Source organism: Manis pentadactyla, chromosome 6, assembly GCF_030020395.1.
Source record: "Manis pentadactyla isolate mManPen7 chromosome 6, mManPen7.hap1, whole genome shotgun sequence".
NCBI lineage: Eukaryota > Metazoa > Chordata > Mammalia > Pholidota > Manidae > Manis > Manis pentadactyla.
This window is the reverse complement of record NC_080024.1, coordinates 110,104,438-110,118,080: the sequence shown is the minus strand read 5'-3', so window position 1 is coordinate 110,118,080 and position 13,643 is coordinate 110,104,438. Positions and strand designations below refer to the sequence as shown.

General features: G+C 33.1%; 1 protein-coding gene across 2 annotated transcripts in view; it reads left to right on the top strand.

The window, feature by feature from the left end:
• NDUFV2 (NADH:ubiquinone oxidoreductase core subunit V2) overlaps window positions 1–13,643 on the top strand; it is a 40,697-nt gene that overhangs the window by 26,600 nt on the left and 454 nt on the right. For both annotated transcript variants that reach the window (XM_036880732.2, XM_036880729.2), the window contains 5 exons: window positions 1,054–1,116; window positions 1,199–1,315; window positions 4,130–4,298; window positions 5,580–5,689; window positions 8,133–8,209. In XM_036880732.2, coding sequence (XP_036736627.2) covers window positions 1,054–1,116; window positions 1,199–1,315; window positions 4,130–4,298; window positions 5,580–5,689; window positions 8,133–8,209 — 536 coding nt within the window. The remainder of the gene's footprint in view (window positions 1–1,053; window positions 1,117–1,198; window positions 1,316–4,129; window positions 4,299–5,579; window positions 5,690–8,132; window positions 8,210–13,643) is intronic.

Here is a 13,643-nt window from a genome sequence, read left to right as displayed (position 1 = left end):
TTTGAAACTTGTGGATTTTAGTATAGTGAATACTTTGGCAATTAGCCTTTCAATTTTTTGTTTCCGGAGTTTAACTACAGGTAGAGGTCAGGGAACTCCTCAGCTTAGTTGTACAATCCAGGAAGGCTAAGATGATAGTTTTCAGGGATTAATCTAGTGTTGTTTATAGGCAATTTAGTGGACTTGTATGATGACATAGACTTAGTGGTACAGTTTTGTAAACTGAGCTATTCCCAGATTGAATCTTAATGAGTTAGCCATATTTATTGATGAATAGAGTCCTGCTTTATATTTTAAAGTGTTTTTTTTAAAAACATACCAAATTTGCCACATATTTGAGATCATTGTCCAGTTTGTTTTCTTTGTTCCTTTGTCATTGAAAAAGCAGAACTCAGAGTTAACATGTTAAGAGATTCAGTTCTGTGTTCATCATACATACAAAATATTAATTGATGTAAGTGTTCATGTCAGTGTGACTCATTTGATTTCCTGTTGACATGCCATTTCTTGTCAGTTTTTGAAGAGTACTTGATCTTGTATGGAGAAGAAATAAAACTTGTTGTTGGCTAGTTTCTGATTATGTAGGAAAGAGATGGTGTATTTGTACTTCCCCTACAGTAGTGGGTCCCTTTGAAAATCTGATACTCTCTTTTGGAAAAATGCAGTTATGTTCACACTCAGAATTTTGTAAGGCTTCCAATAATTAGTAGTGTTTTCTAGTTACATTAGACAATCCCATTCTCTAATCAACTTGGATAACAGTTTTTCTTGCATTTTGGTCCTAAAACTACTTATCTTAACCTCTAAAGGATGGTTAGTAAAACTTTTCTAAAATTTTTAATTTTGGTAATGTTACTTTGATAATCATACTCATCAAATGTGTACTTAATAATCAGCTATTCTTGTTGATGTAAGCATAAACTGATAATATAGCTTGTTGGAATTAAAGTGAGAGTTCAAATGATCAATAGTAGTGTAGTAACATACAAAGTTATTCACAGTTTTATGGGGATTTTGATAATTTTGGAAAACATTTTTTTCCCCTTTGTATAGCACAGAGATACTCCTGATAATAACCCAGATACTCCATTTGATTTCACACCAGAAAACTATAAGGTATGACTAAATTAACATAATTAATTTACACATATTTAGTGTCTTCCAGATGTATAAAAACAGGTGCTTTTTTTTGATACAGAGGATAGAGGCAATTGTAAAAAACTATCCAGAAGGGCACAAAACAGCAGCTGTGCTTCCAGTCCTGGATTTAGCCCAAAGACAGAATGGATGGCTGCCCATCTCAGCTATGAACAAGGTACTGAGTTTGTTTTTGCCTTAGCCTAAAACAAGATTGTGTATGTGGTAACTTCCATTTGTAGACATTCTTTTGACAGTCATTGATGTCAGAATCTAAGAGTTTGAGGCTCTTTAATCATGGTTTCCTCAAATTACATTTGTGTTTTTGTTGGGTCCCTTAATAAATACAGAAGACTGAAACCCCTTGCAGGAAATCATAGACATTATAATGAAAGAGGTTTTCTTTTCTTTTTCCCCCTTTTTGAGAGAAATGGCCATAATATAGATGATCCACGTGTATTATTTGCTGTCAAGGTACTCTGAAAATTAATGTACTATTTAAATATTAGACACAGAAAAGGATCTTCTCATAGCTAATGTTAATCTTTTTAATATTCTGCATCTTTGGCTACAGGCTTTAACAAAAATCTATGACACATGGCATTTACAATGCTTATTATGGCACCTTGGAATCAATAACCTACAGAAATGCTATGGGTGATGCATTTAAATGAAGTTAGTGTATTCATACGTTTTAAGATTCATTTTTTTCTAATAATGTTTTCACTTGTAATTCAGATGTCAAGTTTATTCATATCCTGTTAATATAACTATATATGTGTGGTATTATGTTATAGTGTATAGTTTACAGTGCCATACAAAACTGTATTGTTAAAATCACACAACTAAGCCAATGTGATATAATGGGTATTATATTTGACTTTGAGCTAAAAGACCTGATTTTTCTGGACTTACTTCCTTATCTGCTATAAAGATTCTGAACTAGGTAGATCTCTTCCAATTATTATGATTTTTAAGTGGTAGAGCTAGGACTGAACCATTTCAAACTCAATGCATTTTCTACTTGACAGAGTGTTGCAGATTCTGTTACACTTCATTCTTATTTTCACTTTCTAAATTTTACTTGATTTAACTTTAAGCTACACCATTATCTTTTTTTGAAGAATAGGAATATCCTCAGTTTAATTGAATCCCACATGGCAAATTTTAGATTTAGTTCATTGATCTCTTACTTGCTTTGTACAGTATCCTAACACTGGTGGACATCAGTGTTTTTTTTGACTGTGAAAAATTTTATAAAACAAATTTGGCTGGTATTATATTTAATAAATATAGCTAGGTGTGGTTTTTTTCCCAATAAACCATGTATTTATTTGGGGGTTTTCTAAATTACTCATTGTTTTTTATATTATAATAGTTTTCCAAATAATGATTTAGGTGTGTTTCTATCCATTGATACCTTTTTTTTGCAAAAATTTATGTTTTTAATAATGTTAAGCTTGTTCGAAATCTTGCTGAGTGGTAAGCTTAGTAAGCTTAGCAGAGCAAAATAAATGCAAAACTAATGTGAGAACAGTTCAAAAATATTTTTCTGTTTTATTTAAAGTTAGGTGTGTATGTATGAGTGGCAGGAAATAACATTAGAGAATAGAATCAAGATTCCACTTTACATTTGAGACTGTCAATGTTACTGTTTGCCTCCACCCACCAGCCCCCAGAGAAAAGCCCAACCTTTCAACAAAAACAAAATCCAGAAGCTCATGGATTATTTACCATCAAGGTGTAGTGAGGTGCTCAGCAGCATCCTGAATGGGGGAGGGTACTTTTTCAAATTAGACATCGGCCTTACTCCAAATTTATTTGCTTACTCCAGTGGTAGGGCTCCAGTGTGTGTATTTTCAGGCTTCAACATGTGTATCCTGAGAGAGCTCCAGATGAGACGTCCATGCCTGGTTGTGTATCACTGAATTAAATTTAGCACAGCTACTTTATCTTGCACAAGTGAGACATGGTTAGATGTCTTTTGAGAATACATTTCCTTTAGAATCCCTAATGTGCAAGTTCAACGTATTTGTCATCTGAAATGCCATTTAACAAGTTCTTTCATGTTAAGACATGGATATATGCATAATTTTTAAGAATGCCAGCTGTCACATCTTAAGGCTTGATAGAATAAGGATAGTGCATTACCTAGAAAGTTGTAGCCAGGATCATAGTCCTGATAAATTGACTGTATGTGGACCAGCCCTGGCAAACAACTAAAAATCCTTGTTTTCCTTAACACAGTTGCCCTGACCAAGAAAGCTGTACTCAGATAGTGATTCCCATGATCCTGAACCCCAGTATGTCAAAGCAGATATTTTTGGTAAATACCTTGATGTGAAGGGTTGGGAAGTACCAGTCTGTAAGATCCAGCTTTCATAAAGAGTGTTGTGATAGGAAATAGAAGTAGTGTTTTGGATTGTTCTGGAGAGCTGTGTATGTGTATGTAAGTATGTAGATATGTAAACCAATATAGGCTAATAGGTAAGTTTGATTCTCAATTTATTTTCTGTCTCATGCATTATACATCACCAGTAGTAACAGCTAGGCTTTTAAAAAAAATTGGTGATAGGGTGAAAAAGTACAATTGTTTTATTTACTGAGGTTAGCCACCAAATTTTTGCCATTTATAAATTTTATATTACTGAAGATGACTCACTGTGATCAAAGTAGAAATTCTTAATAGTGAAAGACTAAAAGATTTAGAGGAAAAGAAGATTCTTTTGCCAAGACAAGGAGTAAGGTAGGGGGAGAAGGAAGTGCTCTAACCATTAGCCTTTGGGCTCTATGTGGTTTAAGTGAAGGTGTCTGCAAAAATGGAAGAGCTTAAATACCTCACAAATCTCAAGTACAAGTTTACATTCTGCTTTTGAAGAATTCTTCTATTTTTACTAAATTAAAGCAATATTGAAATGATTGATTTTTACAACATAAAGTTCAGTTATTAAACACTGTAATTGCGTTATTTAAAAATTTCCCAATATTTTAGGTTGCAGAAGTTTTACAAGTACCTCCAATGAGAGTGTATGAAGTAGCAACTTTTTATACAATGTATAATCGAAAGCCAGTTGGAAAGTACCACATTCAAGTCTGCACTACTACACCTTGCATGCTCCGAAACTCTGACAGTATCCTGGAGGCCATTCAGAAAAAGCTTGGTATGGAACACCTTATATTTATAACCTTTATGAAAAATAGAATTGTTTTTCTAGAATTGTCCTATTTCTACCTAAATTTTTAAACTTTTGCTATCTTAATTGGAGTTGTACTTCAGTAAAGTTTTGTCTGTTTGCCCACCTTTATTTCTTACTATGTATTCTTAGTTCTCAGCCTCAAAGCTGAGTTTTCACCTTTTCTTTTCAATCATTAAGTGTATTTGAAAAGCTTCTAGGGGTTTTAAAGTTTTCATTATTTAGAAAGTTAGGTTTCTCTCACTGTGTAATAGCATGTGGTATATACAAAAATGACTATAGTGTCCTTTTATTCTTCAAATGAGCCTTGGAACAAACAAGATAAAAGAATAGTAAAGAATGCTTCAAGAAGGGGGATGCTTGAAATAGGATGTTGTTATACCAGTATTTACAAAATTAAAAGGGTTTTATCCATAAAACTCCCACTGCTACATTTATTACTATATATATCAAATGAAGCAAAAGGTAGTATCTTTTAATATTGTCATGAATATAAAGTACTCACATGTAAAAATAGTTGGACAGTATTGAAGTATATGAAACAGAAAGCTCAAGTCTGCTCAAAATCCCACCCTCTACCTCCAAAGTATAAATTCTGGTAATTGGTATATTAATTGTAGATTTTATATTTTCCTAGTTATTTTCATTATTAAATACATAAATGTAATGTTTCTGCTTTTTGCATTTTATTTTGGTTATAGCATAATATGTATGTCTGCCTCATTTTTATAAGTTAATTATTCAGCAATTTGTTTCATGTATACACATCTTTGCTTACTTGCCCTGTTATATACTGAGGTGGTTTTATACTTTATTTTATACTGAGAGGTAGAATGGCTGGATGAGGTTTTTACTGTATTTTGCCAGAATGCTTTCCCTAGGATATAAGAGGACCTATTTTCCTCATTTTTTTGATGTTCTCTGATATTTGCAGTTTTCTGAGTCCACCAATCTGATAGTATGATCGATTTTATTGGGTTAATTATCACAATCAAAATGAAAATAATAGAGTCTGATTCACCTCTATTTAACAACAAACACTGGAGGATGAGTCCCCTGACATTTGTTTTCAAAGGAACTCCACTTAAGAAATCCTTGAGTGTTCTAGTATAATTATTCAGAGTTGTTTGGTTTAAGAAATTGAATGCTCTTTAACATTTTTTGTTATATGCTGTTGATTTTTTTTCCTTAAAGTATATTGCTACTGAAGTACAACCTGGTCCTTACAGCGATCATTTATATTTTTAGGAATAAAGGTCGGGGAGACTACACCTGACAAACTTTTCACTCTTATAGAGGTGGAATGTTTAGGGGCCTGTGTAAATGCACCAATGGTTCAAATAAATGACAATTACTATGTGAGTATTTTCACTTAATATAAAGTCGTATGATATCATATTTAAAATACTTTATATATTTGGTTTCCTGTCCTATAGATGTTGGTTTCTGAATTAATTCATTTAGAAGAAACTATTGGCATAAATATCCAAAAGGCTTTTCTCATTCCCAAAGTTTATTAAAAAAAATCAAAGAATAAAAACCTAACATAAAAATGTCAGTTTTAGCTTCCCAGTTGTCCACCAGAAGGTTTTTAAAAAATTGTCTTTATACAGTTTTGCATTTAATTCCAGGAGATAATGACACATTTTTAAAACTTCTAAATTGTGAAAAATGTAATTACATTTATGGAAAATAACCACCAAAACTTAACAGGTAACATCTGCCACACCTGTTTCAGGTATTATTATTGTCATCATTATTATGTGTTGAAGTAAACTACACATGCAAGTAAACCACCCCCACCGAAAATCCTATTCTTTCATTCCCAAAAGATAACCCCTATCATAAATTGTGTACTCTTCCTGTACATTTTTAATCTTTTTAATACATATATTCAGCCATTCTAACGTAATACTATATTGCTTGTTTAAAAAATTTTAGAGATGTATCATACCTCTCTCCAAATACTGCTTCAGCCAAATCTCACAGGTTTGATAATACTTTTTTAACCAATAGTTCTAAATATTTTTAAATCTGCATTTTTTCTTAATGAAGATGAAATTTGATTTCTTTGGCTTTTTAGATTTCTAGGTTGTTCTTATTCCCTATATTGATTTTCTTCATTTAAATTATCAGTGATTCAAATTACTTCCCTTCTCTATCTTCCATACTTTAAAAAGAAGTCCTTTAAAAATATGGCAACAACTTTGCCTTTTCTCACACTTTTGCAATTTATGTATAATAGTAAGAATCTTGATTTACACAGGAATTAGAGCTTTGTATGATAGTCAAATATAGTATAGCCTATGGATTTATACAATAGATAAACAGTCATCCAGTTGGTAGTGGTATTGTCCTTGGCACAGGGTAGTTTTTAATGGATCTCAGTTGACCAGTAGATAAAATGAAAGTCACATAAACTGATTGGCTCCTACTTAGGAAAAGAACAGCTATCAAATATGTTTGGAAAATGTTGGGTAGATTTGAATATGGACTTGACATTTGATTTTAGTTGAGGAATTATTGTTAATTAGGTGTGGTGGTGCATTATTAATTAAGAACATATTTTAGGAGGTTCCTGCTGAAGTACTAGGGGTGAAATGTCATGATACCTGCAACTTTCTTTAAATGGTACAGCCAAAAAATAAATAAATTATATGTGTACCTAATACCAATATGGCAAATCAAAAATTGTTGAATCTAGGTAATATGAATATATGGGTATTTATTTATAACATTCAAATTTTTCATAGTAAGTGTTGATGGGGGTATAAAATCATTAGATGGGTTTAAAGATTCCTTCTAGGTATGAGGTTGAGTATCTGTTGAACCCTAAGCAGTTTGAAAGCAGCCTTTTCTTTTTATAAATGTTTAATCATTCAACAAGTATTACAGGCCTTCCATGTTGCCAGGCACTGGAGATAAGAGTATTGAATGATAATTTCTCTAGCATAGTAGTAACTGAGGTCCTACAAACTATTTTCTTCAGTACTAAACAGCTTTAGAGGGGGAGGGGGGGAAATACAGTTCAGGCATTTTTCTGTTCATCTTGCCCATTCTGTTTTGACTGTCTTTTGACTAAATCTAGGGTGCAGCTATGCTGAAGAACACATGTCTATTTTAATTGTATTTGTTATATTAAATAACAGAACCCATTCTTGAGATAAGAATTTTACACCGGTGCTGTTTGAAAATGGGGATTATTAAAATCAAATGTGCCAAAAAATAAGCTTTTTCCTTTCCCTCTGAAAATTAAGTCAGTTTTGAAACAGGATAAATTTCACCTGGGAAAGAAAGAAAATATCACTAGGGTATTAGAGTTTTAGGTTATAGGTAAATATTAGACATCTACTTTTAAGTTGTTATGACTACTGATGCTAATTGTCATTTGTACCTCATTATTTCTTCAGGGACATAGCATTTGTTGAGCAAGAGCCACAGCACTGTTCTGTTTTATATATTTACTCAGTCCTCAAAAAATGCTCTGATATAGGTTTACAAATGAAGAAACAAACTTAGGGAGGCTTGGTAATTTGCATAAACGTATTGGAGCCAGGACTTAAATGCAGAACTGTTTCACTTCAGAGCTGTACTCCATATTGCCTCTTTAGCTGCAGCTCTTACTGCATAGCACATAACACATAGTAATAGGAGTTACTCAGTTGCTGGTACCTTGGTTACTAACTTGTAAGTTGAGAGAACACACGAACAATAAACTAACTGATGTCAGAGATTTACCCACATTTCAATAGTAGGAAGTCATTTTTAATGTGACCATTTAAAATTTTTTTTTTCTCCTAGGAGGATCTGACACCTAAGGATATTGAAGAAATTATTGATGAGCTCAAGGCTGGCAAAAATCCAAAACCTGGGCCAAGGTATGCTTTTATTTCTATATAAAAAATTTCAATGGCTTAACCTAAATTAGTCTTTCACATAAGCTGGATTTTAAAAAATTTTATACCCTAAGTTCAATGGACTTGTCAGGAGCCTTAGATAGTATCTAAATGAACTTGTCATCTAAAATAAGAATATTGTTTTTCCAAAACTCTATCAAGTAATCATCTGATATCTACTTCAGTTTATATGGAGAAGGGAAATTTACTACAAATAGAGATCTGTTCTATTTTTTTTAAAGTTCATACTGCCAGAAGATTGACCTAAAGTCTATCTCCCTCTAATTTCCACCTAAAGGTCCAATTCTGCTGTTTGAACCAAAACAAAATAACTTTTACACCTCTTCTAAATGACACCTGTTCAGTTATTTGAAATAGGTATCTTTTTCTCAGATTTATAAAACCACACTTGTTTGTTTTCCCATGTTATAGTTTTGGGCTCCCTCCTCTGGAAGCTTTCTAGTTGGCTAATTACTTTAATGTGATATTTAAACTAATCACAGTATTTGAAACATGAACTGAGCAGTTAAGCATTGTGGGACTCTCTCCTTTGTTCCAGACACTATGATTCTTATAATGCAGCCTGATTACATCAACTCTCACTTCAGATACATTATACCATTAATGGCACAGTTAGAATGCCAAATCTTTTTTAACTTAAACACTTTATCCAGGTTGCTCCCATCCTGTGGTTGTCGTGAACTAATTACTTTTCTTTCAGTTATGAACCTCAACTTTTCCTGCTAAACAAACCCTATTCCATATGTAAGTGTTCACAAAGATCAAAATTTTCTTAATGCTGCAAATGTTGCATGGTTTTATAGTTGTAAATCACTGTATTTTTTCCTGCTGATATCATAAAATTTTCCTTCTCTCAATATATTTGTAGGTTTTAATGGCCATATAGTATTCTCTTGTATTAAAAGAATTATTGTGCGCTCTTCACTCCTGTTTTAAAATATGTTTTCCTACTTTTTGTTATAAATAACAATTCCCTGAAGTCAAATTACTAGGTCAGAGAGTATGAGTGGTTCTATAGGGTGCATTCTAGAAGTACTCATTCTGGCATACTAATAACCCTACCTAATAAGAAAAAGAGGACAGTTCAGGATAACTTAAGTTTTGTAAAGGCAAGCTGGCTCCCATTGACTATTCTTTTCTTTTCTAAGAAATATATACTTACTTCAGCACTTGGATTGAATCTGCTTAAAGAGATTTGGCATTCTCTTCCTTGTTCCTCTCTTTCTTGGGCTATCTTTAACATTTTTAAGGGTAAAACATTTCCATTGTGAAGAATCATTCTCCTTTTTGGAGGTTACTGAAGTGAAACCTTTTGTCATTTAACATTACAGTATCTTTCTTGGCCATTGGTCCTGTTCCTTACTTATCTTGCTTCAAATGTAGCCTCCCTCCCCCACAAAAAGAGTCTGTAACATTTTCTATGTCTTAGAGCTTGTGTTTAAGACCCGGTATCTTTAAATAAGTTTATGCTACTCTTGTATTTGTACTTAAACTCTTAACTTCTATCAACTTTTGGGTACATCTCAAGTGTAGATTTCCTCATGAAATCTACAGAAGGAGCACTCTCATGCTCTTCTGATCATATTAACCTCCTGCCATACACACAGAGTTGCTTTGTCTACTTCATTGCGTTCCCTTGCCATTCACCTCACAAAGATTTTTGGATGCATGCTGAGTGCTAGGCACTATTTCAGGTTGTACATATAATTAACGAACAAGGTAAAGTTGTCATGTTTTATAATCTCATGATGGATATTGACAGCTAGTGTAGTATCTGAGTAATAAATGCTGAAAAGAAAAATAAAGTAGGATTAGGGGATTGAGAATGGGGATAAATTTAGTCTGAGAGGCCTCTTTGAGGTGGTGAAATCTGAGCCATAACTTGAATGATAAGCTCAAAGGAACCGTGTAAGGAACTAGAGAACAATGTTCCAGGGAAGGGCAAGATGTATTAAGGTCCTGGAGGAAACATAAGATAACAGTATGGTTGCTGTGAGGTATCAAGGAGGAAAAGTGGTAGAAGGGGTCTGAGAGGTAGATATAGGGGCCCAGATAAGTAACTTGGGTTGAATTGTAAATACAATAAAAAGCTATTGTTGGAGTGTCTCCAGTAAGGGATAATGAGTGATCTTGTTATAATTATTGTCCTAGTTGGTAGGTGGAGAATAGTTTAAAATTTAGTGCATGTTGTGGCACAGAGGAATTACAAGTGATTTCTGGTTTTTTGGTGTGAGGGCCTCAGTAGTTGCTTTACCTAAAATGGAAAAGATTTGGGTTACAGCAAGTTTGGGGAAGGAAAAGTCATGTTGTTTTGGGCATGTTAAGTTTGAGATGCCTACTAGACATCCATTGTGGAATGCTGCAAGTTAGATATGAGTCTGGAATTTAGGGATTAGATTAGGGCTGGAAATAGGAATTGGGGATTCATCCGTTATTGTTAAATCTGGGTGAGATTACCAGGGGTGAAATTAAAGTTCATTGTTATTTTTAATATAGTAGGTAATATAATATCATTGTATTTTAACATTAATAAACAGAAACTAAGTACCAGTACCACAGTTCAGCATTTCACTATCTAATAATAATAGGGATGTTGTTCATCAGTGATGGTAAAATAGTTTTTCACTGGGATTTTTTTTTTCAGTGCTATAGATTTTGAGCCAAAAACTCTTAGAATTATTGGTTTCTGAACCTATTTTTATTTCCTATTTATCCCTTCTTATTTAACAAGCAGAGATAAACCTATTTATCTTTCAGTAATTCTATAGGGTCCACCAATGGTGTATGTAAAGACTGTATTTGGACATGTTAATGTCTAGAATATGTTCCCAGCATATGAAAACAGAACCTTCCCTCTTCCCCAAGTTGATTTCTTGGATATATAGGACAATGAAAGAGATTGCAATGATAGTAATGACCAAAGTGCAGTTAGTTATTTTTAAATTAATCAAAGCTGGCTAATTATTTTTTATTAGTATTTACATAAAGCTTTCTGCTCACTTATTTCGAAGAAGTGTTCATTGAGAATCTTTGAGTAATGAGAGAAATTAAACTGGATCAATAGTAACTGATTGTTAAGTACCTCTATCAGGTCTGCCCTGGCCAAAATTAGTAAAAGGTTGATGTCTTTATGTGGTTCAGAATTGCTTTTAAATTTTTTTGGTAAATGACGGCTAGAAAGACAAATACTAAAATAATACTTTTCTTTATTTTGACACTAATAAACAGGTAATTGTGTGCTGAGATTATTTTCCATTAATTTACTGAAAAAACTTCTAAAACTGCTTTCAAATTACTGATACAAGTTTTTAAATATGCATTAGCTAAAATGAATTTTAAGTCCAATATGAATTCTTCATATTTAGTTTCATAAAGATATCTTAAATTTTGCAAAATTCTGTGGGATTTGGATAATATCTGAGATGTAAAAAATATATAGGTAGGTTACAAAGTATACTTACAAAAAATATAGGTGGTTGCTGATGGGTAACTAAATAGTAAAGTCACTTTCATTTTTTTATACTGTAAGGGGCAGTGGTGAATGTATCTCAGCAATATTAGAAAAGCGCTAAACTTTCATTAAGTAGGTTTTCTTTAAAAAGTACTTTTAAGCCATAAAATTGTACAGAAAGGCCACATTTTCTAGAATGCAAATAAGTTGAAATGATGAATATACCAATAGTATTGGATTGGCATTTTGAGCATAACATATTGGGGAAATAATTTTTTGTCTTTTATTAAATGAAATCCCTAGTATAAATTGTGGCTGGCAGGTGAATGGATAGGGCTAAGATCACTGCCTTTATAGTGTTCTGAGGCATGCTTACAGATAGAATGAGGATACAAGTTGCATGATGAGTAGATAAAACAAAGTTTGCAGGCCTTACTGGTGGATTTTATAGCCTTTATATTTTAATGGGCATTTTGTGAATGGTAGGGGAAGGGAAAAGTTTGTAGGCAGACATAATAGACCAGTGAAACCCTTTTTCTCCCCTAAAGTATGTCATGGGGCTGTAATTTCATGGAACAAACTTTAGGAAACTAGACCAGATTACTCTTCAAAGTACTTCTATTATCCTGTGAAGGGTTCAGGCAGTATACATGATTAATTCTCCAATTTATTGTTCCAGAGACTTGACGTTTTATAATCTTCCTAAATTGGTCCTTGTGTTCGGTAGCTGAGCTTAAACCGCAAGAGGGAACCTAGTAAAAGGAGCAGAAGATCCTCCAAAGTAAATTTCATTTCATTAGCAAAGAGCAGCAGGTGTACCTGTGTTACTAGTTAACGTAAAAAGTATTATAAAATGAAGTGCCTTTTTATTAAAGTTAAATATCATTTTGCCACTCACCCTACAACATTAGTTTTAAGCTCTGACTGCTTTTTGATCTGGTTTTCACAGTGAACCTATAATCGAAACATAATTTCTGGCTTTGTAGGCATTTTTTCATTACAATACACTACTTAGTTATTTGCATTATGTAATGCAGTAGCTTGAAAGATCTTATAAAGATTAAGTGGTGTCATTTTCTTGTCCCTGCAACAAAAAATGATTTCCCAGGGCTCTAAAAAGACTTAGAAGACTGATGACAGAATATGAAGGGCAAAACTAGAGGGAGTAAAAATACACAAATTTGAACAAATTCTTTAGCTAAAATCTGTAGCAGAAGCGAGGTAAATTAACAAAGCCAGGGAATAGGTGTAGTAGTAGGTGCTGAGCTGGACTCTGGTAATAGAGGTCAGACTGGGCAGAGGTTGAGCGATTACCTGGGAAAGTATGTGTGTGGGTGAAAAAAAGACAGGTTCTTCTACCTCTCTGCTGCCTCTCCTCATAGATTACTACATAAGGACTTGTTTTTGTTTTGTTTTCTTTGTGCCTGTGGTAGCCACCCTAGCCTGGAACCTGTTTTTGAAAAATTACTGCTCCTAATAAACCCTTAAAAAAATAGAAATACAAAAAGATTTTGTCTTCACTGCTTCAAAGGACATCCTCTCAAATCTTCAAATTCCCTAAGGAACTCAGTTTCTGTTTCTTTCCAAATATGGTGTATAAGTGTATAGTTCCTTCTCTTCACTGTCACAGTGGATCTCAATCTAAATAAAAATTCAATCACTGTGTTGTACACCTGAAACTAATGTAATGTAATACTGTGTGTCAACTACCCTTCAATAAAAAATAATTATCTAAAAAAAAAAAAATAAATAAATAAATAAATAAATAAAAATTCAAGTGTAAACGTAGTGCTCTAGTTTAGTAAAAACATGATTTTTTTAAATGTCCTCTAGGTTGGGTTATTTTGCTACAGTTCTTAGCTCTGATCCATGGGCAGATGCTGAATCCCCCAAGTCTTGGTTTCTCTATCTGTAAAATAAGGCCAATATCACCTGTTTCATGGC